Source organism: Gnatocerus cornutus, chromosome 3, assembly GCF_029298725.1.
Source record: "Gnatocerus cornutus isolate USDA-ARS CGAHR chromosome 3, icGnaCorn1.1, whole genome shotgun sequence".
In the NCBI taxonomy this organism is placed as follows: domain Eukaryota; kingdom Metazoa; phylum Arthropoda; class Insecta; order Coleoptera; family Tenebrionidae; genus Gnatocerus; species Gnatocerus cornutus.
Genome location: NC_142235.1, coordinates 2357719 through 2381998, shown reverse-complemented (window position 1 = coordinate 2381998; position 24280 = coordinate 2357719). Strand labels below are relative to the sequence as shown.

The window sequence follows — 24280 nt, the reverse complement described above, 5'->3', positions numbered from 1 at the left end:
GAAGCTAGCGTTGAATACTCGCTCCCCGAGTCCCCACCACCAGAGCACCAAGTCTGTTGCACACAGCTAAAAAACCGTTGCCGAAACTGCTAAACGTGTTTATGTTGTAATCTGATTGTCTAAAAATACAGAAATGTTTTATTTAGTTTAACAATTGTGTACTCTTTAAGATAAAGTTTAAGAAAATATGAAATTTTCCTAAAAATCACTCCATATTCTTTGCCAAATAATTTCTAATAGGCAAGAAGTAATCACACTAGAAAGCAGAGATCTCAACCTTAGATTAGTTAGAGTATAGATCTTGGATGAAAGAATATATAGATAGCCCACTCTACAGTAAATGTTCGGAAATTCGCCTAACATAAGGTAGCGACCTCTATAAAATGTCACACAAGCTTTGCACAAAAGTTTAGACCCAAACCAGCGCTTTAGTGAAGACACAAACGTTATAAGCATTTTTTTACTGGTTTATAAATTTCACGACCTGCTGTATATCTACGACCTGTGCATTCGTGTAGTTCCACTGTTTCTCCGCATATGCTTTGGAAAGCGCCACTGCTCGGGCACTGTTGGGAATATTTTACCATATAGGGTTTATTACCAATATTGTTTTTTGACATTTCAAATTTGAAACTTGAATTTTCAAATTACTACACGTTGTTTGTCGCTTTTTCAAGTTTTCGTATTGTGCTCTGTTTACGAACGTTACTTTGTGCTACGTGTGTGTTTTTTGTAGCTTTCAAAAGTCAAAAAATTTACTAACCCCTAAATTCAATTTGTCAACAATGTCAAAAGCGCCCGAGCAGTGGCGCCCTCCTCGGCAAATAAATGCGTTTTCTCGGAAACATTATTGATACGGGGAAATGAGATTATGCACAGGCCGTAGATATACAGCAGGTCGTGATAAATTTGAATTTTAATAAAAAGAATTTTCGTTAAAACATTTTTATTAAGACATGCTCCATAAATGTAACAAAAATAGTCAAAGAATAAAAGAAACTTTTTACTTTTTTAGAATGCGGATGTTCATTTTTGACGATTGCAGACGCAAGATTAACTTCTTCACTTTGAAAGAGCTGACTTTTGACTCGTTCTCACTGTAATCGTGCAGTAAATTCTTTCAGAAGTTCAAATTGTGTTTAAATGTCAGTTGATGATAATTCTGGCTGTTGAATTTTCATAGTCCATCTATAACAATTTAAAACATGAAATACTGCCAATTTGGTGTGAAATGGTAACTTACCAAGTAATTTCTCTGGTGAAATGTCAGAACAGTTAGTTTTATTATTAGACCCCAGTGTAAATAATTCTACAAATAAATAAATAAATACAATCTTTATAAGCAGAAAAATAATGGAACTCACCGGTTTCAGCTTGGTAATAAATATCGTCATTGCTGAACCAACTATTTAATAAAACCAAACAAGAAGAACAATGTAACTTCGAGCTTTTTATAAAACTCAACACTACAATCTACTATCGACGACACCGAAATGTGTGCGGCAAAATTGTTTAGCGTAATTTTCACTTTAAATCATAGGCGCACTTCTAATTGTCATTTATGACAATTTATGACAGTAGGTAGTTAAAATCGGCTAAACATTGAACTGTAGTCGAAAATCCAAGAACTATTCCAAAATTTGATGAAAATCGGACGCTAAGAGTAGTGGCTGCTGATTAGTAAGAGTTGTATAGGTAAAATAAAATGTTTAGAGAAAAATCAGAAAGAACGCCACTGGTCAAAGTCTGATTTACATTATGGAAATTCAGAGAAAAATCCATAACAACGAAAAAGTCGTTCACATTTCGGTGTCGTCGATAGTAACCATATAGTAACTCACATTTTACAGCGCGAAATTAGTTTGAAGCACGACGGCGTAGCCAGAGTGCTTTAATGATTGAGCGCTGTAAAATGGTTACCGCACAAGAGTTGTATTAAACTTTTGGCCGAAAAATTTTAATTTAAATAATTCCAAATTTTCCAAATTCATGAGAACTGTCACATCTGTCAATCGACCCGTTAATGTACTTTGGTCAAACTGCGATTTGACACACCAATAGATCTTGAATCTGCTCAAAACCGAATTTTGTTAAAAAGTTACGTTTTTTAAAAAAAAATAACACATTTTGTACTACTTTTACTTTTCAACATGTATTGAAAAACGGTTTAAATTGTCACTAACAGTTATTTTTATATGATTGTAATATATTGCAAATTGCGTCAAGACTATAAAAATGATGACATATCAACGACCAAAATTACTTGTATAAAAATTTATGTTGTGCTAGTTATAGAACTATGGGTGGGTTTTTCCAATTTTTAGTTAACTTATAGTTGCACAACGAACAGTTGAAAAAAGCTAGAAGTTAATTTCTAAGTAAAAATTGAAGCGCTTTTCCACAATATTTCAGCTTAGAGTTTGTAAACTGATGTTTAACCAAAAAATTTGAAATTTAAATGACGGTATCTAGGTTTTCTAGGCCAAGTTTTGATTTTTTCCCCAAACTCTACTCATTAAAAAGTTAAGTTGGCAGCAGCCTTTAGTGATTTTAATCGGTAACAATTGGCAGCAAATGTGTTCGACCTTGACGCAACTGTGACATGCGTAGAAGCTAATCGTTTTTCACAACATTGCCAAAATTTTTAATAAGTTATTGATTAATACACTCGACTTTGACAACGTGTTAACCCCAAAAATCGCTACATTCAATTTTCCCCTAATTTTCTCCCTAAGGAACTGAAAGCCTGATTTACACCCAAAAATTTTCGAAAATTTACACTAGAGTAGACTGACTAGTGGACTGATAGCAATGAGCTTCACTTGAGAAGTTTACAGGATAACCGCTATCGCCCAAAAGAACACAATTTTTATAATTTCCAGCTATACGCAAAAAAAACTAGTGGCATAAAACAATAGCGTCAGCAATAACTGTTCTTCTGGTATTAGGGCATAATTTCTAAAATATAAATTTTAAAAGCGTGAATTCAAATTTTAACTTATCTGAATCATATTTGATTGTGCCTTCAATTTCTTCTGCTTAGAAACAATCATTTGCCTCCCATTTATCAAAATAGTTTACTACACACAGATAAATAATCCTCATCAACACTGTATATATTTATATCATATCAATTATCCATTGTGACACTTGTAGTAGAATTTCTAAATTTTTTAATATGTAAATTAACTTTAAACTACAAGTTAACTCAAACTTCATGTGTTAGTCAAATTAAATTGAGAGTTAAGTCAAAACTATTAGTTTACGACAATGGAAAAACACTTATATGGTAGTTAACCCTTAGTTAATTCAAACTGTAAGTTAACTAAAGATGGAAAAACCCAGTCTAAATGTATATTTGCCATCAGAACGCGAACAATGGTGATTTTACAAATATAAATTCAAAAGTTTCGCAATTAAAATTAAAAATTGACTTGTTTTGCATTTTTTACAATAGGTTTGGTTTTTGTGAAATTACTGATTTAATACACGAAGTAATTATGCCGATGTGTAACAATTTTGACTGTTACTTGTGACTTTATCAGCAATCAAGCTTTTATCAAAATCAAACTGTAGCTAAAAAGCTCTAAATATTCAGACAAGGGAATGGAGGGTTGGTAACCAACGACGGTACCTACAAAATGACCCATGAAACTTGTAAATCTTTCGACGGTTTAGTGCTTCCATTACTTGCGGTTTAGGGTAACAAATCAATCATTGCTCACAGAACAAGACCGAATTAAAATTAACTATAGACTATAAAATAACGTCAAATATAGTGTGAAGTGGAAAACTGTTGTGTATCAAATAACTTCAATTTCAAGAAAATTCCAAAGTTTTTTTTAAAAATGTAAAAAACAGTCTTTTAGTAATGGAAGTAACAAACCTATACTTGAAAACTGAAGTCGATATTTTTTTTAATAAAGAAGTTATTTACCCGTAAATTTACATGAGATCTCCCATAAGAGAAATGAGTGAAGACTCATCTTAAAAACGTTTCTTTTATACCCTCTTGGATGGCAAATCAAAGGATTTAATAGTGAAAAGACTCGGCACAGCCTGAAAGGCCGTTTTGTGTAATTAAATTGTCAATTAATCTACAACTAATCTATTTGATTCTATCACCAAAAAGTCACAATCGAAGACGTTGCCGGTTGTAAAGTGGTGGGAGAGTGCGGAGTTTTGTACAATTAATAAATTACTTAATAAGCCAACCTTCATAAATTTGACTGGTCGTAGGGTAAAATTGACAGAATTATGAAAAAAATACAAAATTTTCGAAATTTCTGGGTTGCTCTAATACCACATTGTTTTTAAAATAGTCTCTTTTGCTCTACAATTTTTAATTTGATACAGTTTATGAGTTACTTATAGAGAACGATGTCCACAAAATTGATTGGTCGAGAAGCAAAATTAACAAAATTGAAAAAAAAAGAATCTCTTTGAGAAAGGGAAAAGCGGAAGAATCTAAGGAATGGAATAAACGAAAAACGAAAAAAAAATCGCACAAAAGAAGAATTTTTACAAAAAAAGAGGCCTTAATGATCCAACGAATTTGCAAAATGCCAAAAACTTAGAAGAATCGGAGCAGAAGAACCTAGAAAAAGAACCGAAATAAAAAAACAAATCAGGAAATCCGAAAAGAGAATTCAAGACATCCAGATAGAAATCCCAATTCCAGAAGAATTTGAAAAATTTGAAGAATTCAACACGTACGAAGAGAAATTTGAGAAAGCTGAAAGAAGCAAACAAAAATCCCAAAGAACTAAGACAAGAAATCTCAAGAAATTGACTAAAAATCTAAAAACAGAATCCCACGAATCCATGGAAATCTTTCAAAAAAAAGCGATTTTATTTCGATACCTAATGTAATATGTATTTATCTATTACATTTTCCTCTTAGCAGTAGTAGTTAACATTCCTATAATTAATTACAATTACGATTGGACTCCGCAATTCCTACTTAATCAGATCAATTTTATAATTACTTCAATCGGTTAAAATTTTTCGACTTTTTAGTGTCAAATTGGCTTTGAAAACATTGTCACATTTTACCTATGGAATTTGCTTGACATGTGTTTTTTTTTTAAAGATAGTTCAATGTTGATTTTTTTTGTCGTTTTAAACACACATTGATCACATTTGAACCTTAAAATTAAAACTTCATCATGCCTCCTTATTTTATGCTTTTTTAAACTCGATTTGAAACATTCTTCACATTTCCAGAATCTTGCACTCACTTTTATTGGAGTTTAGTTTGTAATTATTTTCATGATTTTTTTTATTTTATGTTGTTTGATCTTCAATTTAAATTTCGACTTAAAAAAGCATTGATCACAATTTAATCATACAATTTACTCAAATGAACTCGTGAATGTGATTTTAAATTAGCTTTATAAATCGTTTTATAATCGCATTGATCACATTGGAACCACTTAACTTCAACATCATTTAAATGTTTAGCCATCATGTGATATTTTAGACTGCGTTTTGTTTTTGATTTAAAAACGCATTGGCCACATTTAAACCACTGAATTTCGTCGTCGGTTAAATGTTTCCGTTTTTTATGATGACCCAAATATGTTTTTAATTTTGTTTTAAAATCGCATTTATCACATTTAAACCAATCAATTTGATCGGCACTCAAATGAATCTGGGAATGTGATTTCAAATTAGTGTTATTAACCGTTTTATAATCGCATTGGTCACAATGAAACCACTTAACTTCAAAATCATTTACATGTTTGGCCATCATGTGATATTTTAGACGGCGTTTTATTTTTGATTTAAAAACGCATTGGTCACAATTAAACCATTTAACTTCAAAATCATTTAAATGTTTGACAATCTTGTGATGTTTTAGACTAGGTTTTGTTTTTGATTTAAAAACGCATTGGTCACATTGAAACAACTGAATTTCGTCGTCGGTTAAATGTTTCCGTTTTTTATGATAAGCCAAATATCTTTTTAATTTTGTTTTAAAAACGCATTTATCACATTTAAACCAATCAATTTGATCGCCACTCAAATGAATCTGCGAATGTGATTTTAAATTAGTGTTATAAATCGATTTATAATCGCATTGGTCACAATGGAACCACTTAACTTCAAAATGATTTAAATGTTTGGCGATCATGTGATATCTTAGATTGCGTTTTATTTTTGATTTAAAAAGGCATTGGTCACATTGGAACCAACCATTTTCTATTTTGTACGTTTTTGACTTGACTTTACGTTTTCCTTCATTATCACATTCATTAGATTCCCACGTCTTCTCTCCACTTGAAGATTTCCTGGCGTTATTTTCAGGGTTTGATTCACAAATGTTTGTGTGTTTATACCAGTCCAACATAAAATGAGTCTTGAAAGTGCACTTTTCACATGTATAAACTGTTTCTTCCAGGTCCTCTTCCTCTGCCAGGTGGTGTTTTCGTAAATGTTTCTTGAACATGATTGTTGTGTCCGTCGTGAAATTGCAATCAGAACAAGAAAAAGTCTCAACAGAGCACCAGCAATTAAACCATTGCAGTTCTCCTTTTCTATGCTGGTTTAAATGGTTAACCATGGAAATCATAGATGTTGTCCAAAATTTGCAGACCGTGCATCGGTGAGGGCTACTTTTCTCTAATTTGATGCAGGAAATCTCCTGGCTGTACTCCAGAAACGATGCCATTTTGTTGACCCTGAAATAATTTTTTCAGTAGTTGCACACATTTTCATCAATCTCACCAAAAATGGTGCAGGAAGTAACAAAAATTTCGTGGAAAATCCTTGATCGCACATAACCTCAATTTATGTGACAGAAGTGACAAGTGACTGCGACTTGTGTGAAGCTAGCGTTGAATACTCGCTTCCTAGATCTCCACCACCAAACCACAGTTTGTTGCACATAGCTAAAAAAAACAGAAACACTTTTTTGGAGAAGTGGAAAATCTTCTCTTACGTGAAATGGCCTTCCGAATCTGAAGTCCCTTTTGCTCCATCAGGTCCAGATTTAGAGACTTCTTAAAAAAATAATTTTGGGTTCTACTGTACAAATATTCGTTTTCTTGACTATTTCTTGAAAACTGGCAAAGTTTTAGGAGTGTTTGACAGTGTTTTGGAAAGCTAATTTAATAAGATTTCGGACGACCTATAAAACTCATGGCTAAGGTTAGTACTTTCCAAGATATTTTTGAAAAACTGATCTCATGTCCCAAAAAAATGCTGTTTTTAGCGATTTTTATAACCCAGAAATTTACCTACTGAATAAAACTAGAATTTTGTAGGTATTCAAAATAAAATTTTTACAAAATCTTCGAAAGTTAACAAGATGTGATTTTTTTTTAAACAAATAAAATATTCTTTGTCATGTAACTTTCAAATGGCAATGCGATGGGGAGCGACGATTTCCTGTGTCTGCCTAGGTGGCACTAATAATCATTTCAAAATCATAGAAGCAAAAGGAAAATTTTCAAAAATTTTTATTTGTGTTACAAACCAAAATTTCCATTTTTTGATTGAATCTCATAACTCTGGTAGTTTTTAGAGCACAACCATGAAATTTGAAGGCTTTATTACACTTAACACGTACCAGTTGTGCCAAAATACACAATTGTAAAATCAGAAATAAAATTTTAAGAGTTTTAATTTTTTGTCTCTGATTTGATGCACGAAATTTCGTGGTTGTACTCCAGAAACGACGTCATTTTGATGACCCTAAAATCATTTCTTCAGTAGCTTACGCACATTTTCTTCAATTATACTCACCAAAAAAGCTTGATTGTAATATGGCGCAAATTGTGTCAAGACTATAAAAATGATGACATACCAACGACCAAAATTACTTGTATAAAAATTTATGTTGTGCTAGTTGTAGAACTATGGCTGGGTTTTCCAATTTTTAGTTAACTTATAGTTACACAACGAACAGTTAAAAAAAGCTAGAAGTTAATTTCTAAGTAAAAATTGAAGCGTTTTTCCACAATATTTCAGCTTAGAGTTAGTAAACTGATGTTTAACCAAAAAATTTGAAATTTAAATGTTGGTATCTAGGTTTTCTAGGCCAACTTTTGACTTTTTTCCCAAATTTCATAGGGTTTCTCTACAACATTTCTTGTTTTGATTTGTGATTCGATGTATAAATTTTCTGCCATATTTCGAGTTTAGCGTAGATAAACAAGTATACCAGAGCTCATTACTATCGGTCTACTCATTAAAAAGTTAAGTTGGCAGCAGCCTTTAGTGATTTTTATGGGTAACAATTGGCAGCAAATGTGTTCGACCTTGACGCAACTGTGACATGCGTAGAAGCTAATCGTTTTTCACAACATTGCCAAAATTTTTAATAAGTTATTGATTAATACACTCGACTTTGACAACGTGTTAACCTCAAAAATCGCTACATTCAATTTTCCCCTAATTTTCTCCCTAAGGAACTGAAAGCCTGATTTACACCCAAAAATTTTCGAAAATTTACACTAGAGTGGACTGACTAGTGGACTGATAGCAATGAGCTGCACTTGAAAACTTTACAGGATAACCGCTATCGGCCACAAGAACACAATTTTTATAATTTCCAGCTATACGCAAAAAAAACCAGTGGCATAAAACAATAGCGTCAGCAATAACTGTTCTTCTGGTATTAGGGCATAATTTCTAAAATATAAATTTTAAAAGCGTGAAGTACTTTATTAAATTCAAATTTTAACTTATCTGAATCATACTTGATTGTGCCTCAATTTCTTCTGCTTACAAACAATCATTTGTCTCCCATTTCTCAAAATAGTTTACTACACACAGGTAAATAATCCTCATCAACACTGTATATATTTATATCATATCAATTATCCATTGTGACACTTGTAGTAGAATTTCTAAATATTTTTAATATGTAAACTCAAACTTCATGTGTTAGTCAAATTAAATTGAGAGTTAACTCAAAACTATTAGTTTACGACAATGGAAAAACACTTATAAGGCAGTTAACCCTTAGTTAATTCAAACTGTAAGTTAACTAAAGATGGAAAAACCCAGTCTAATTGTATATTTGCCGTCAGAACGCGAACAATGGTGATTTTACAAATATAAATTCAAAAGTTTCGCAATTAAAATTAAAAGTTGACTTGTTTTGCATTATTTACAATAGGTTTGGTTTTTGTGAAATTACTGATTTAATACACGAAGTAATTATGCCGATGTGTAACAATTTTGACTGTTACTTGTGACTTTATCAGCAATCAAGCTTTTATCAAAATCAAACTGTAGCTAAAAAGCTCTAAATATTCAGACAAGGGAATGGAGGGTTGGTAACCAACGACGGTACCTACAAAATGACCCATGAAACTTGTAAATCTTTCGACGGTTTAGTGCTTCCATTACTTGCGGTTTAGGGTAACAAATCAATCATTGCTCACAGAACAAGACTGAATTAAAAATAACTATAAACTATAAAATAACGTCAAATATAGTGTGAAGTGGAAAACTGTTGTGTATCAAATAACTTCAATTTCAAGAAAATTCCAAAGTCTTTTTTAAAAATATAAAAAAACAGTCTTTTAGTAATGGAAGTAACAAACCCATACTTGAAAACTGAAGTCGATATTTTTTTTAATAAAGAAGTTATTTACCCTTAAATTTACATGAGATCTCACATAAGAGAAATGGGTGAAGACTCCTCTTAAAAACGTTTCTTTTATACCCTCTTGGATGGCAAATCAAAAGATTTAATAGTGAAAAGACTCGGCACAGCCTGAAAGGCCGTTTTGTGTAATTAAATTGTCAATTAATCTACAACTAATCTATTTGATTTTATCACCAAAAAGTCACAATCGAAGACATTGCCGGTTGTAAAGTGGTGGGAGAGTGCGGTGTTTTGTGCAATTAATAAATTACTTAACAAGCCAACCTTCATAAATTTGACTGGTCGAAGGGTAAAATTGACAGAATTATGAAAAAAATACAAAATTTTCGAAATTTCTGGGTTGCTCTAATACCACATTGTTTTTAAAATAGTCTCTTTTGCTCTACAATTTTTAATTTGATACAGTTTATGAGTTACTTATAGAGAACGATGTCCACAAAATTGATTGGTCGAGAAGCAAAATTAACAAAATTGAAAAAAAAAGAATCTCAAGGAAGAATTTGAGAAAGGGAAAAGCGGAAGAATCTAAAGAATGGAATAACGAAAAACGAAAAAAAATCGCACAAAAAAAGAATTTTTACAAAAAAAGAATTTTTACAAAAAAAGAGGCCGTAATGATCCAACGAATTTGCAAAATGCCAAAAACCCTGAAGAATCGGAGCAGAAGAACCTAGAAAAAGAACCGAAATAAAAAAACAAATCAGGAAATCCGAAAAGAGATTTCAAGACATCTAGATAGAAAACACAATTCCAGAAGAATTTGAAAAATTTGAAGAATTCAACAAGTACGAAGAGAAATTTGAGAAAGTTGAAAAAAGCAAAAAAAAATCCCAAAGAATGAAGACAAGGAATCTCAAGAAATTGACTAAAAATCTAAAAACAGAATCCCACGAATCCATGGAAATCTTTTAAAAAAAAGGCAATTTTATTTCGATACCTAATGTAATATGTATTTATCTATTACATTTTTCTCTTAGCAGAAGTAGTTAACATTCCTATAATTAATTACGATTGGACACCGTAATTCCTACATAATCAGATCAATTTTATAATTACTTCAATTCTACCTGTGGAATATGCTTGACATGTGACACATTGCTCACATTTGAATTTTAAAATTAAAACTTCATCATGCCTCCTTATTTTTATGCTTTTTTAAACTCAATTTGAAACATGTTCCTCGTCGTTAAAATATTTTCGGATTTTGTGAATTTTCAATTCATATTTAAATTTTACTTTAAAATTGCATTCTTCACATTTCCAGAATCTTGCACTCACTTTTATTGGAGTTTAGTTTGTAATTATATTTATGATTATTCATGAAATTTTATTTTATGTCTATTGATCACCGATTTGAATTTCGACTTAAAAAAGCATTGATCACACTTGAACCATACAATTTGATCGTCACTCAAATGAATTCGTGAATGCGATTTTAAATTAGGTTTATAAATCGATTTATATTCGCATTGATCACATTGGAACCACTTAACTTCAAAATCATTTAAATGTTTGGCCATCATGTGATATTTTAGACTGCGTTTTGTTTTTGATTTAAAAACGCATTTGTCACATTGAAACCACTGAATTTTGTCGTCGGTTAAATGTTTCTCTTTTTGATGACAATCTAAATCTTGTTTTAATTTTGTTTTAAAGTTGCATTGATCACATTTAAACCAATCAAATTCCTCGTTTAAATGTTTTCGGATTTTGTGAGATTTCAAATGCCATTTATATTTCGTTTTAAAATCGCATTCTTCACATTTCCACCTCTTTAGGTGTTCTTGAGTCCTGGGGTCCCTTTTATTGGAGTTTGGTTTGTAATTAATTTCATGATTTTTTATTTTATGTTGTTTCATCGTCGATTTGGTTTTCGATTTAAAAAGGCATTGATCACAGTTTAACCATGCCATACTTAAATGAATTCGTGAATGTAATTTTAATTTAGTTTTATATTTCGTTTTATAATCGCAATGGTCACATTGCAACGGTACAATTTTATCCGAATTCAAATGACTATGTTTGATATGGACTGCCAAATCACGTTTTGTTTTAGATTTAAAGTTGCACTTTTCACATTTTTGCCATTGAATTTCGTCGTCGCTTAAATGTCTCCGCTTTTTATGACAATTCAAATATTGTTTTAATTTTGTTTTAAATTCGCATTGGTCACAATAGAACCACTTAACTTCAATATCATTTAAATGTTTGATCATGTGATATTTTAGATTGCGGTTTCTTTTCGTTTTAAAAACGCATTGGTCACAATGCAACCATTTAACTTCAAAATCATTTAAATGTTTGGCGATCATGTGATATTTTAGACTGCAGTTTCTTTTCGTTTTAAAAACGCATTGGTCACATTGGAACCAACCATTTTTTATTTTGTACGTTTTTGACTTAACTTTACGTTTTTCTTCATTATCACATTCATTAGATTCCCACGTCTTCTCTCCACTTGAAGATTTGCTGGCGTTATTTTCAGGGTTTGATTCACAAATGTTTGTGTGTTTATACCAGTCCAACATAAAATGAGTCTTGAAAGTGCACTTTTCACATGTATAAACTGTTTCTTCCAGGTCCTCTTCCTCTGCCAGGTGGTGTTTCCGTAAATGTTTCTTGAACATGATTGTTGTGTCCGTCGTGAAATTGCAATCAGAACAAGAAAAAGTCTCAACAGAGCACCAGCAATTAAACCATTGCAGTCCTCCTTCTCTATGCCGATTTAAATGGTTAAACAAGGAAATCATAGATGTCGTCCAAAATTTGCAAAACGGGCACCGATAAGGCCGCCTTTTCTCCGATTTGATGCAGGAAATCTCCTGGCTGTACTCCAGAAACGACGCCATTTTGATGAACCTGAAATCATTACTTCAGTAGCTTGCGCACATTTTCTTCAATTACACTCACCAAAAATGCTGCACGAATTAACAAAAACAATCCGCTGGGAAAATTCTTGACATAGACATTATAATAATACTTACTGGACGGAGCATAGAGAGAGATGACTGGTGACAAGATCTAAACAAAGATAGGTAGAATGAAATCAGCTGACGTAGTCGACAGAGACTCAACTCGATTGTTAATGGGTGTTACCGCTGTTAAAGCAACATTATTTTGTGTTGTAAGCTTTTTGAATGTCTTGGGAGAGAACCAGCTGAAAAAATGAATTATGGGTTGAACTTTTCGTTAAATTATTTAAAAGTACCGCCGGTGTTTTCCAACCAAATGACCAATCAACAAATCGACTATATCACGTGGTATATCGGTTGAGTTTTTATCTTTGTCTAACAACAGAAAGAATTTATCTTCTATCCTTGTCCCAATCCTGTCACCAGTGCTTTCTGAACACAAGTTTAGTATAGGCTCCGTCCATATATTATTATGTCTATGATTTTTGATTGCACATAACCTCAATCCGTGTACATGTGACAGAAGTGGCACACTGTGTTTTGAGACTTGTGTGAAGCTAGCGTTGAATACTCGCTCCCCGAGTCCCCACCACCAGAGCACCAAGTCTGTTGCACACAGCTAAAAAACCGTTGCCGAAACTGCTAAACGTGTTTATGTTGTAATCTGTTTATTTAAAAATACAGAAATGTTTTATTTATTTTAACAATTGTTTAAAATAAAAATCTTTATAAAGATTAAAATAAAAGTTTAAAATAAAGTTTAACAAAATATGAAATTTTCCTAAAAATCACTCCATATTCTTTGTCAAATAATTTCTAATAGGCAAGAAGTAATCACACTAGAAAGCAGAGATCTCAACCTTAGATTAGTTAGGGTATAGATAACCGACTCTATCACTCTCATTTTGATACCGAATCTAGCGAAATCTATAAATATCTGGCCGTACTATTTTGAAGAGTCTAGACAACAACCACACCAAATGATGGTGTTTGTCTTTGCTATTTTAAGAATAGGTTTTTATCTTTGCCATTTTTTCTTTTTATGGATTTGATAGAAATTAAAACAAAACAAAATATATAATAAAAGTGTATATTGAACGCAATAACAAGTACTGGAAACAATGAGTTATGGTAACTAAGTTATGTTAACACATCCCAATTTTCAATACCTAATTCAAGATCATATGGTTAATACTATACAATGATCAACTCAAAATATGATGATAAATCAATTAATTACTAAACAAACACGTTTTCAACAACTAAGAGAAAATGTTAAATAATAAAATCCACTTAATGTTTTAAAGGAAAAATTGTATGTTGAAAAAATGTATCAAATTCAATTACATCTCCCAACGTATACATTTAAAAGAAAGCATAAACTAGAATATATGAAAAATGGAGGTACACGCTGGTACTCCCTATAAATTAAACAATAATTACATGTATACAAATACACTATCTGTGTAAGATCATTCGTAAGGATTGACCACAATCAACCTAAGTTAACAATTATTTACCAGGCCAAATTTAAAGCAGACAGTAGAAACATTTTAAGTGTGCTTCCATAAAAGCACTTTCGATCAAAATGTCCCAAGTAAACTTGAAGTTTTTGGTGGAATCGCCGATCCTAGAATTGTTAATCCGCTAAAGCCAAATATTAGTAACATTTCTGTCAGATGGAGTGTGTACTCTGAAAATATTGGTTCATATTAGATCTTAATATATTACTATATATATAAAACGTGTACAGGCGCAACGCCTCTTTTAAAAAGAGAATACCGGCGAACGAGTTACGTAGTTTTGCGCGAGTACCTTCTTTCACCGATTTTTTCTCGACACTTTCGCCGAGCTTTCCCAAACGTACACTTTTCCGAGATTACGGTGGGTGTGGTTTGGTCCTTTTCCGACTTTTGCTTTTCGCGTGAGAGACTTTTGAAAATAGTTTTCGTTCGTCCGGATTTGCTGACATGGTAGATGTTTCAAAATGCTTTAATGTTCGTGGGGACAAAACCATAACCATTAAGTCGAGAGAGACTATAAAGATGCAGTAAACATTTCAGAAAAGGGTCTGATTTTTTGTACACACAACATGTACGGTAGCGGCTTTTTTTCTCGGCACTTATTTAAATCGGTTCGAGCAACGAAGGAAACACTAGCGGAGATTGATTTATTAATCGAATTCGACTTATTTTTAATACAGGATCTCTTTGACCATCAAGGTATGTTTTGGGTATGTATGCGTACTATCGGCGACACCGAAATGTGAACGACTTTTTCGTTGTCATGGATTTTTCTCTGAATTTACATAATGTAAATCAGACTTTGACCAGTGGCGTTCTTTTTGATTTTTCTCTAAACATTTTATTTTACCTTCACAACTCTTAGTAATCAGCAGCCACTACTCTTAGCGACCGATTTTCATCAAATTTTGGTTTTTTGACTACAGTTCAATGTTTAGCCAATTTTAACTACCTACTGTCATTAATGTCATAAATGACAATTAGAAGTGCGCCTATGATTTAAAGTGAAAATTACGCTAGACAATTTTGCCGTACACATTTCGTCGTCGTCAATAGTAACTTACCTACACTTGAAAATCTTTAAGCATATTTCAAAACTTCAATTTACAAGCGCGAATTCATTGTTTAATCACAGATTATTATCATTTGATGGACAAACATTTCTTGATACTTTGTATAAAAAATTTGCATAAATACCAAGTATTATGCGAAAGTACAACAGATAAATGAAATGAACGTGACGATTATCGAACTTTATTACGACTCGGTCGATTTTTAATCGTTGATATTAGAGAGACTAAAAATGCGGGAAATCTTTACATAAAAGGAGTAAAAAATAAGAAAATTTCAGAATCTGCTAATTTACTGGTTTCATGCTTTAGTATAGTGAGTACTGCAATTAAGCCATAAAATCACTATTTGGTACCTGCTGCAACTGTAACTTGACAGCGAAGCTTCAAATACTACTGTATTTTTTACCTCTTTTTTCTTTGGATCTGAAGTGGTAAACAAACTGGACCGCCGCTTTCGGGTGACGAAGACTTTATTACTTAAAGCATAATCAAAGAAATGAACGTGTAATCAATTTCGTTTTTTTAAATTTTAATCCATTCCCGACCTACTACAACAAAGTCGTACTTTATTATCTCTCGAAACCGTAGCGTATCATTTTTCATTAATTTTTCGCATATTGGGATATTTCTCGAAACAGTTACCGATGGAAATTTTATTCCAAGCGTGTGATTTTGGTACGGGGAGAAGTTAGAAAAAAAAAACATATCTACAAATAAATCCTAACTTATTCTGTTCTGACGATATAAATAAAATCGACATCACTGCATTTCTCTTCACAAACTAATCACACAGCGATAGTCGCGATAAACAAATATGAACTGGACGAAAACAATAAATTAACAAGGGATTAAGAAGTCCTGATGGTCGTTTTATTGTAGTTTAACAAAAAAAGAAAAACGAACCGTTCATCATAAATACCCCAAAACGCAAGTACCATTTACGACTCGGCCAACTTATTATAACTGTTCTAAAGCAGTAAATAGATATTAGACGAGACTAAAAGTGCAAGAGTGTATGACTTAATAAGATACTTTTTACACAAAAGGAGTACACCATCTGAGTTAGTTTTGTTATTTATGAGTATTTATAAGTACCAACATCCACTCCACACCCTTTGTCACCAGAAAAAAAAACGACCATCAGACAGGGATTGTCGGGTGGCACATTTTACCGATGTTTTTCATCAATAACAAAATCTGCTATTCGGTAAAATATTGTGTAGTGAGTTTTAAAGTCATGCCGACAACTGTTCAAGCGGAGATAAGAAGGAGGTATATAAGAATTGGATAAATATGTTAATGTTCACTACAAATGAACCGATAAATAAATATGAATTCGAAGAGAACAATAAATTTACAAAAAATAAAAAATGCGAAATCTCTGAAGAATGGGACCGGACATACTGATGGTCGTTTTATTGTAGCTTAACAAAATAAAAAATCAGAACCTTGAATACCGCAAAAAGTACGTCTATAATTAAGCAATGTTTAAATACATAAAGTATAGTTTTCCTCGAGATAAACGGCACTTATTGAAATCAGTCCGAGCTGTGAAGAAAACATAATCTGACATGAATTAATGACGGAACCGTACGCTCAATTTACAAAAAAATACGATTTTTCCCGCATGTTTCGGATACAAGTATTTGCTTTGAGTGTGCTAAATGAGTTCTTTAAGTCCCTATTTCGGTAAAAACAGAATGTTTCGAAAGGTAAGTAGGGAATTCCATGAAAAATTATCAACAGCATTTTTTCTTCATAAACTGAGAATCTATTATGTGATTGCATGAGTTGAAGAAAAAGCGCAAATAAACGTTTTTTAATCACCAGAAAATCACGGGCAGTAAGACGAAAGCACTAAAAATCAGGAGAAAATATTTGAACATCAAGGGCCAATCAGAGGAAATCGCTAGCAAATCAGGGTAAATTAGACGAAATTCCAAGAAAATCGGAAGAATTTGGACGAAATTACAAGAAAATCCGAGAAAGTTAATCGCAAACACAAGGAATTCTAGGAAAGTTTGTCGGATTCTGTTTTGGAAAATATTGAACTTCTGGGATTAACCTTCCTAAGTCTTAGGAAATCACTACTATGAATCAGAGGAATTCGTTACGAAATCAGGGAAACTGACGAAATACAAAAAAAAAAACAAAGAAAGTTAAACGAACCAGGGAATGTCAAACTAAATTATAAGGAATCGGGGGAAGTTAGGCGAAATCAAACGGAAATCAGGGGAAATTAGCGAGAAAAAAAAAGGAAGTTGTGTGTGCCATTTTTGTCCTCTGACAAGTCATGTTATCAGAAAGAAATCACTAGACAGACAATAAGGGAAAATCATTAAGATATCAATAAGAAATCAGATAATATTACTTGAAAATCAGGAGTTGCACGCGACATCAAAAAAAATCAGAGGAAGTTTGACGAAATCACACAGAAATCAGGGAAAGTTAGACAAAATCACAAGACAATCAGCGACAAAATCAGGTGAACTCAGTCGTACTCTATTCTCTCTAAACAATACGATTTTTCATTCATTTTTCGCATATTGGGATATTTTTTGAAACAGCTACCGATGTAAATTTTATTGCAAGCGTGTAATTTTGGTACGGGGAGAAGTTACAAAAAAAACATATCTACAAATAAATCCAAACTTATTTTGTTCTGATGATGTAAATAAAATATTCTTCATAATTTAATTCTTAATTCTAAATCGACATCACCCCATTTCCCTTCACACAACTGAAAAAACGACCATCACACAGCGATAGTTGCGAGAAACAAATATGAACTCGAAGAAAACAATAAATTAACTAGGGATTAAGACGTTCTGATGGTCGTTTTATTGTAGTTTAACAAAAAAAAACGAACCGTTCATTATAAATACCCCAAAACGTAAGTACCATTTACGACTGGACCGACTTTTAATCGTTCTAAAGCAGTAAATAGATATTAGAGAGACTAAAAATGCAAGTGTGTATTACTTAATTAAGGTACTTATTACACAAAAGGAGTACACCATCACAACACTAGAGTTTTGTTATTTATGAGTATTTATAAGTACCGGCATCCACTCCACACTCTTTGTCACCAGAAAAAAAACGACCATCAGACATGGATAGTCGGGTGGCACATTTTACCGATGTTTTGCATCAACAACAAAATTTGCTATTCGGTAGTTTGGTACTATTGTATAGAGTACTCCAATTAAGCCATAAAGTCATGCCAACAACTGTTCAAGCGGAGATAAGGATTGGATAAAATAATGTTCACTACGAATGAACTGATAAATAAATATGAATTCACAAGGAATGAAGAAAGCAAAATCTCTGAAGAATACTGATGGTCGTTTTATTGTAGTTTAACAAAAAAAATCAGAACCTTGAATACCCCAAAAAGTACGTCTATACGTAAAGTACGTAAAATACGGTTTTCCTCGCGAGAAACAGCACTTATTAAAATCAGTCCGAGCTGTGAAGAAAATATAATCTGACATTAATTAATTAATTAATTGATTACGTACTCTCAATTTACAAAAAAAATACGATTTTTCACGCATGTTTCGGATACAAGTATTTGCTTTGAGTGTGCTAAATGAGTTCTTTAGGTCCCAATTTCGGTAAAAAAAGAATGTTTTGAAAGGTAACTGGAGAATTTCATGAAAAATTATCAACAGCATTTTTTCTTTATAAACTGAAAATCTATTGTGTGATTGCATGAGTTCAGGAAAAAGCGCAAACAGCGGATCTGCTTATTAATACTCGAGAATCACTAAAAAATCAAGGGAAGTTGGACGAAATCCCTAAAAAATCGGGAGAAAATATTAGAACATCAGGGGCCAATCATTAGAAAATCAAAGGAAGTCACTAGGAAATCAGGGTAAATTAGACGAAATCCCAAGAAAATCAGGGGAATTTGAACGAAATTACAAGAAAATCCGAGAAAGGTAATCGAAAACACAAGGAAATTTCCTTGATATGATTTGTCGTATGCCATTTTTGAAAATTATTAACTTCTGTGAATAACATTCCTGGAAAATGAGTCTTAGAAAAACACTATGAATCAGAGGAATTCGTTACGAAATCAGGGAAGCCTTGACGAAATACAAAAAAACAAAGAAAGTTAGACGAAATCGATGGAAAATAATTAGAACATCAAAGGCATTCAATAGGAAACCTGGGATTGCCAGACGAAATCACAAGGAAATCAGGGGAAATTAGCGAGAAAATAAAAGGAAGTTAAGTGTGTGCCATTTTTGACAAGTATTAATTTCTGACAAGTCATGTTATCAATAAGAAATCACTAGACAGACAATATGGGAAAATCATTAAGATATCAATAGAAAATCACATAATATTACTTGAAAATCAGGAGTTAGACGCGACATAAAAAAAAATCAGGGGAAGTTAGACAAAATCACAAGACAATCAGCGACAAAATCAGGTGAACTCAGCCCCCTGGTCAATATCAATTTATAAATGAATAAACTTAAACAAACAGGTCGTTTCCAAACAATGGATCCCAAAATATAAATTATTGTAGCCCATTTATAATTATTGCTGAAATCTCAAAATGTTCTAAAGTTTTTTGACTGGACCATTTTTCTGTATGTCCGATTTAAATTTGACAGCGAAAATTCCGAATGTGTTAAATAATTCTTATTATCGAGGATAATGAAATGCAATGTTTATTTATTTTCGAATTAACGAATTTACAGGCGTTATAACTCATAAAATGGTTGGGACCCAAGCTTCTCAAACGCAAAACCGACCGTAATAAAAGATTGAACAAATGTAACTTCAATCATCCCCGTTAACGTCATCGCTTCGTCAACATTCTATTTATTTATAATTTTTTTATTTCTTCGATTAGATATAAATTTAGTAAGAGAGCAAACTGTTATTTTTCATAATCTTTTTTGGACCAGTTTTGTTACTGGTGCTCTATTATCGATGGTTTGTTGTTTTCCTTTTCCACCTCCTGTTATCATAAGTTATGAACGAAGATGGAGAACACTTAGTCGAGAGTCGTACCGCATCACATTCACAAAAGAAAATCGTAAGTTGGGTTAATTAGGAGGTGATTATTACTAATTTACAACAGCCCCATTTTATGGGTTAGAGGACACCAACTCGCCTGTATTCATATAAACTTAACAATTTCTACAAATTCGGGAGAGTCTGTTGCATATAGGTTATGTTATAAATGAGAGACTACACCGTGTGTCTTATATTTTTTCTTCTTTCATTGTATGAGTAATAGAATTTGCAATAGGCTCAGAAACCACGAAAGGCGCAGCCTGTCTGATTTATGAATTATCAGAGTTTCAAAAAACGAAAACCACAAAATATGAAGTTATCTTAACACTTTCATTGCTAAATGTTAAACGACAAAATGCAATTAACTAGGTGGTCCTCGGAATTCTGTAGAACGCGGTTTTTTTGTGAACCTAATTTTTCCGAGGCCACCTTTGATTCATAGTATAACAAATAAACAATCTCAAAATAAAATCCAACGCTACGAAAAAGCGAGATTCACGAAAAAAGCGAGATCTACAGAATTCCGAGGGCCACCTAGTTTAAAGGTATAAAGAAAGTCTTTATTTGAACGAATTTATTTTTTAAAACTGTCTGAATTATTTACAATTCAACAACTGAAAAACTATCAACTTGACCAGCCTTGTTGATTCAGCAAACTTCATTTTTTAATGCGACATACTGCCACATATTAAATGATTTTCAGTCTTACTTTTTGGACATATTATCACCACACCCAGGAACATAACACCCTGTTCCTCATATTCACAAACAACATTATATGTAATGTTAACTTAGATAATTAACCCTTTAACCGGTACGAACGTATATGTACGTTTAAAAATTTATAGGCTTGAGCATGTATATAAACGTACATGTACGTTTTAAAATTTTGGAAGGTATAGCACAGTTACAATCGAAATTTAGAATAAATCTATAAAATTTGAAATGCTAAAGAGGCATTGCTTCCTTATGTTATACTCATGGCGGAATTTTATACCTATAAAAAGCCTCCATAAAGATTGTACAAAATAGTAGCAAAAAACAGTGAATTCTTTATTTTAAAAATTTTTTTGTGTATGATATATTTATCAAAATTACAATTTATTCCCCAAACACCAAATTTGACAAAAAATGCTGACGCGCGTTTCGATAGCAATGCTATCATCATCAGAGCGATGATTAAACTAACTAGTTTAACCTAACTAACTAGTTTAATCATCGCTCTGATGATGATAGCATTGCTAACTAACTAGTTTAACCTAACTAACTAGTTTAATCATCGCTCTGATGATGATAGCATTGCTATCGAAACGCGCGTCAGCATTTTTTGTCAAATGTGGTGTTTGGGGAATAAATTGTAATTTTGATAATTTGTCAACAACACAAGAATTGATCCAATAAATTTTCTATGATATATTTGAAAACAAGGATCTTCGCAAAGACCGACATCGCATTCGCTGCACATGAAAGTAGAACTTTTTCGTGAACCACGTCTTCTTTTCGAATGTCTGCATACAAAACAGTCTTTTTGAGCAGCGCTCTTGCGAGGTGTTGCAGGTACTCTTTTGGGGAAATGCCTTCCAGTTAGCCGAGTTGGATTGTCGCCTGATTTCCTGCCACCTTTTAATCTTGTGTTTTCTTCACCGAACTCCTTCAAAATTTGACGAATTAGTTCCAACCTAAATTGAGAGACAACTGCGGATTTTTTCCTGTGACAATTTTGTACAAAATAAATGCGTTTCTGACACCAACATCCAGTAAATGAAAATAGCTATTTGTGTACCAAGGCCAAAAAGTGGTTCTTTTTTGGCCGAGCCTTTTTTTAATGGCCGAGGCGCTAGCCGATCAATTATAACAACTGAATAATTGTAAATATTTATGAATCCTTCAGAAAAGTTCATACATATTTTCCTTATTTACATTTGCAGTTTCAGCACGTGTAGCTTCACAATTTGTATGAATTAGGTTTAATGTGTTTTTTAATGTTGTTGCAGGAGCACTGGTAGACATGTTCATTTTCAATAATTCAACACGCCTTTGTTGCACTTTACAGCAGATTGTCGATTTGATTTTACCCAAATAATTATAAAATTGAGGGTATAATCGGTATCTTGATGTAATATGCAAAACTATGGATAGATGGCGCCACCATAGATCGGCCGAAAATATTTGCGGCCAGAAAAGACTCACTTTTAGGCCGTTTTTAAGGCCTTAAACTTTTTATACCACTTCATGGCTTTTCGTTCGGTTGAGGTGAAGCTTCTCTGCATATCGGATTTGTCTGCCGCACCCATTTTTTGGCAATAATCATAAACGACCAGGGGCTTCATAATCGGTTCCTGGGTTTAATCATTTATGGTTCCTGTGTTGACTCGTTGATTGCGATGGATAGTACTAAGCAGGTGCACATCTCTTTTGTCCTTTCACTTTGTACACATCAAAATATCGGTTTGTTTTACGACAGATTGATTAGTTTGTAGAGCTGGAAAAACTGGCATACCCTTTCGGTTTTTTCTTACTGTACCTACAGCACCAATATTTTGCTCGTGAAGTTTTTCAAATAGAAGTGGTTGTGTGTACCAGTTATAAATATAGTACTATTACATGACCATTACCATAAAATGGTTGTAATAAGAAAGTTACTACTGAGCTTGTAAAGCCAATAGATTCGTCTCTCTATCTCTGTTGTGTTGCCAGTATAAACAATAAAATCTATCACAAATTCTGTTTCAACATCACATAAAACAAAAACTTTAAGACCAAATCTATGTCTCTTTGATGGTATGTATTGCTTCCATGACAATCTTCCTTTCCATAAAGCCATGCTTTCGTCTTCACATAAATCTCTGAAAGGCGAGAAACATCTTCTAAAATTTACTTTTATCTTCTCCACAACTGGTCGTATCTTGAATAATTTATCATTTATGTTTGCATCTAAATTATTATTGAAATGTAACAGTTTTAGATGGAGCATAACCTCACCCAAACTCATATATTTGCTGAATATGGGTTGTGCCAAAAGTGGATCAGTGGACCAATAATTAACCATACGATTCTTCTTATTGTGCGCCATTAGCATAGCCAGTGCAAAAAACGTGTTAATTTTAGATTCAGTAGTATCAATCCACCTGTGCAGCTTGGATTTATCTCCTAATTCTTCAACATTGTTTATTGTGAATTGATAGTATGCGTTTGTTTCGTTTTTTATCCTCTCAATCAACTCCAAATCAAAAATCAGCTTGAAAAAATCTATTTCCCGACTGTCATCATTGATGTCTATGGGAGCGCGCGGATTTAAGGTCACTAGATCAAAGTTTCTGTTTTATAAGATACCGCTATTAGTAACAAAAAGAAAGACAACGATATCCTCTGTCTATCTCTACATGCGCACTAAATGACATGTGTGGACACATTGCTTTATGAACTGTCAATTCTTGTCAAATATTGTTGGTAATAAAATGGTTCGAATGTGCGATTTCTCAACACGAATCGTTATGGTGTTATTGTTTCCTCCGCCGTAAGTAAATACTATTTGACGTTTTATGTATGACGACTTTCCACAAATTTCAGAAAACTCCAAATAGAAGCCGACAATCATTGTGACATTGGTTAAGCAGTACGTATTGGGGGAATACTGAAGTTGGTTTTTGTATATGGAACCCTTGAGTACTTCTTATAAGGTTATGGAATTTTGTACCTGTTGTTTACGAATTCCGAGAACTAAATTTAAATAATGTTCCCTCAATTTGTCTTCAACCGCTTTTGTATCTCAATAGCCCCAATACCAACATGAAGTTCTTGCATTCAGGCAAATAACTCGTTCATCTTATTGTTAATATGAGTTGAAAATCAAATTTATGGACAGGAAAATGGAAGAAGGAAGGCCACTCACATGTGGTACTAGCTAAGTACATCACAAAACTTGCGTTATGAACAGAAATGTTTCAATGGCCTAAAAAATAAGCAAAAAATCTTGTAAAGTGTAAGTTTGTCGGCTTCAACGGGAAACGTCATCAAAATCTGTTGTAGGACCAACTGACTTGCTACCCTTAATCTAAAAGAGGCACCTCATAAAACAGCAGAGGGACAAGATACAGTCATTGCACTGAACAC

At 32.8% G+C, this 24280-nt stretch overlaps 2 protein-coding genes across 2 annotated transcripts; both read right to left on the bottom strand.

Moving 5' to 3' along the window:
* Window positions 1-4864: 4864 nt before the first annotated feature.
* Window positions 4865-6850, bottom strand: LOC148176807 (uncharacterized). Its single transcript, XM_088033071.1, has 2 exons — window positions 6730-6850; window positions 4865-6683 (listed from the first exon to the last, which is right to left on the bottom strand). The coding sequence occupies exon 2, from the start codon at window positions 6671-6673 to the stop codon at window positions 5342-5344; it is 1332 nt and encodes a 443-aa protein (XP_087889197.1). The 5' UTR covers window positions 6674-6683; window positions 6730-6850; the 3' UTR covers window positions 4865-5341.
* Window positions 6851-10594: 3744 nt separating this feature from the next.
* On the bottom strand, window positions 10595-12908 carry LOC148176806 (uncharacterized). The gene is made up of 2 exons (XM_088033065.1): window positions 12533-12908; window positions 10595-12481 (listed from the first exon to the last, which is right to left on the bottom strand). Exon 2 carries the CDS (start codon window positions 12469-12471, stop codon window positions 10936-10938), a length of 1536 nt encoding a protein of 511 aa, XP_087889191.1. The 5' UTR covers window positions 12472-12481; window positions 12533-12908; the 3' UTR covers window positions 10595-10935.
* Window positions 12909-24280: the final 11372 nt, after the last annotated feature.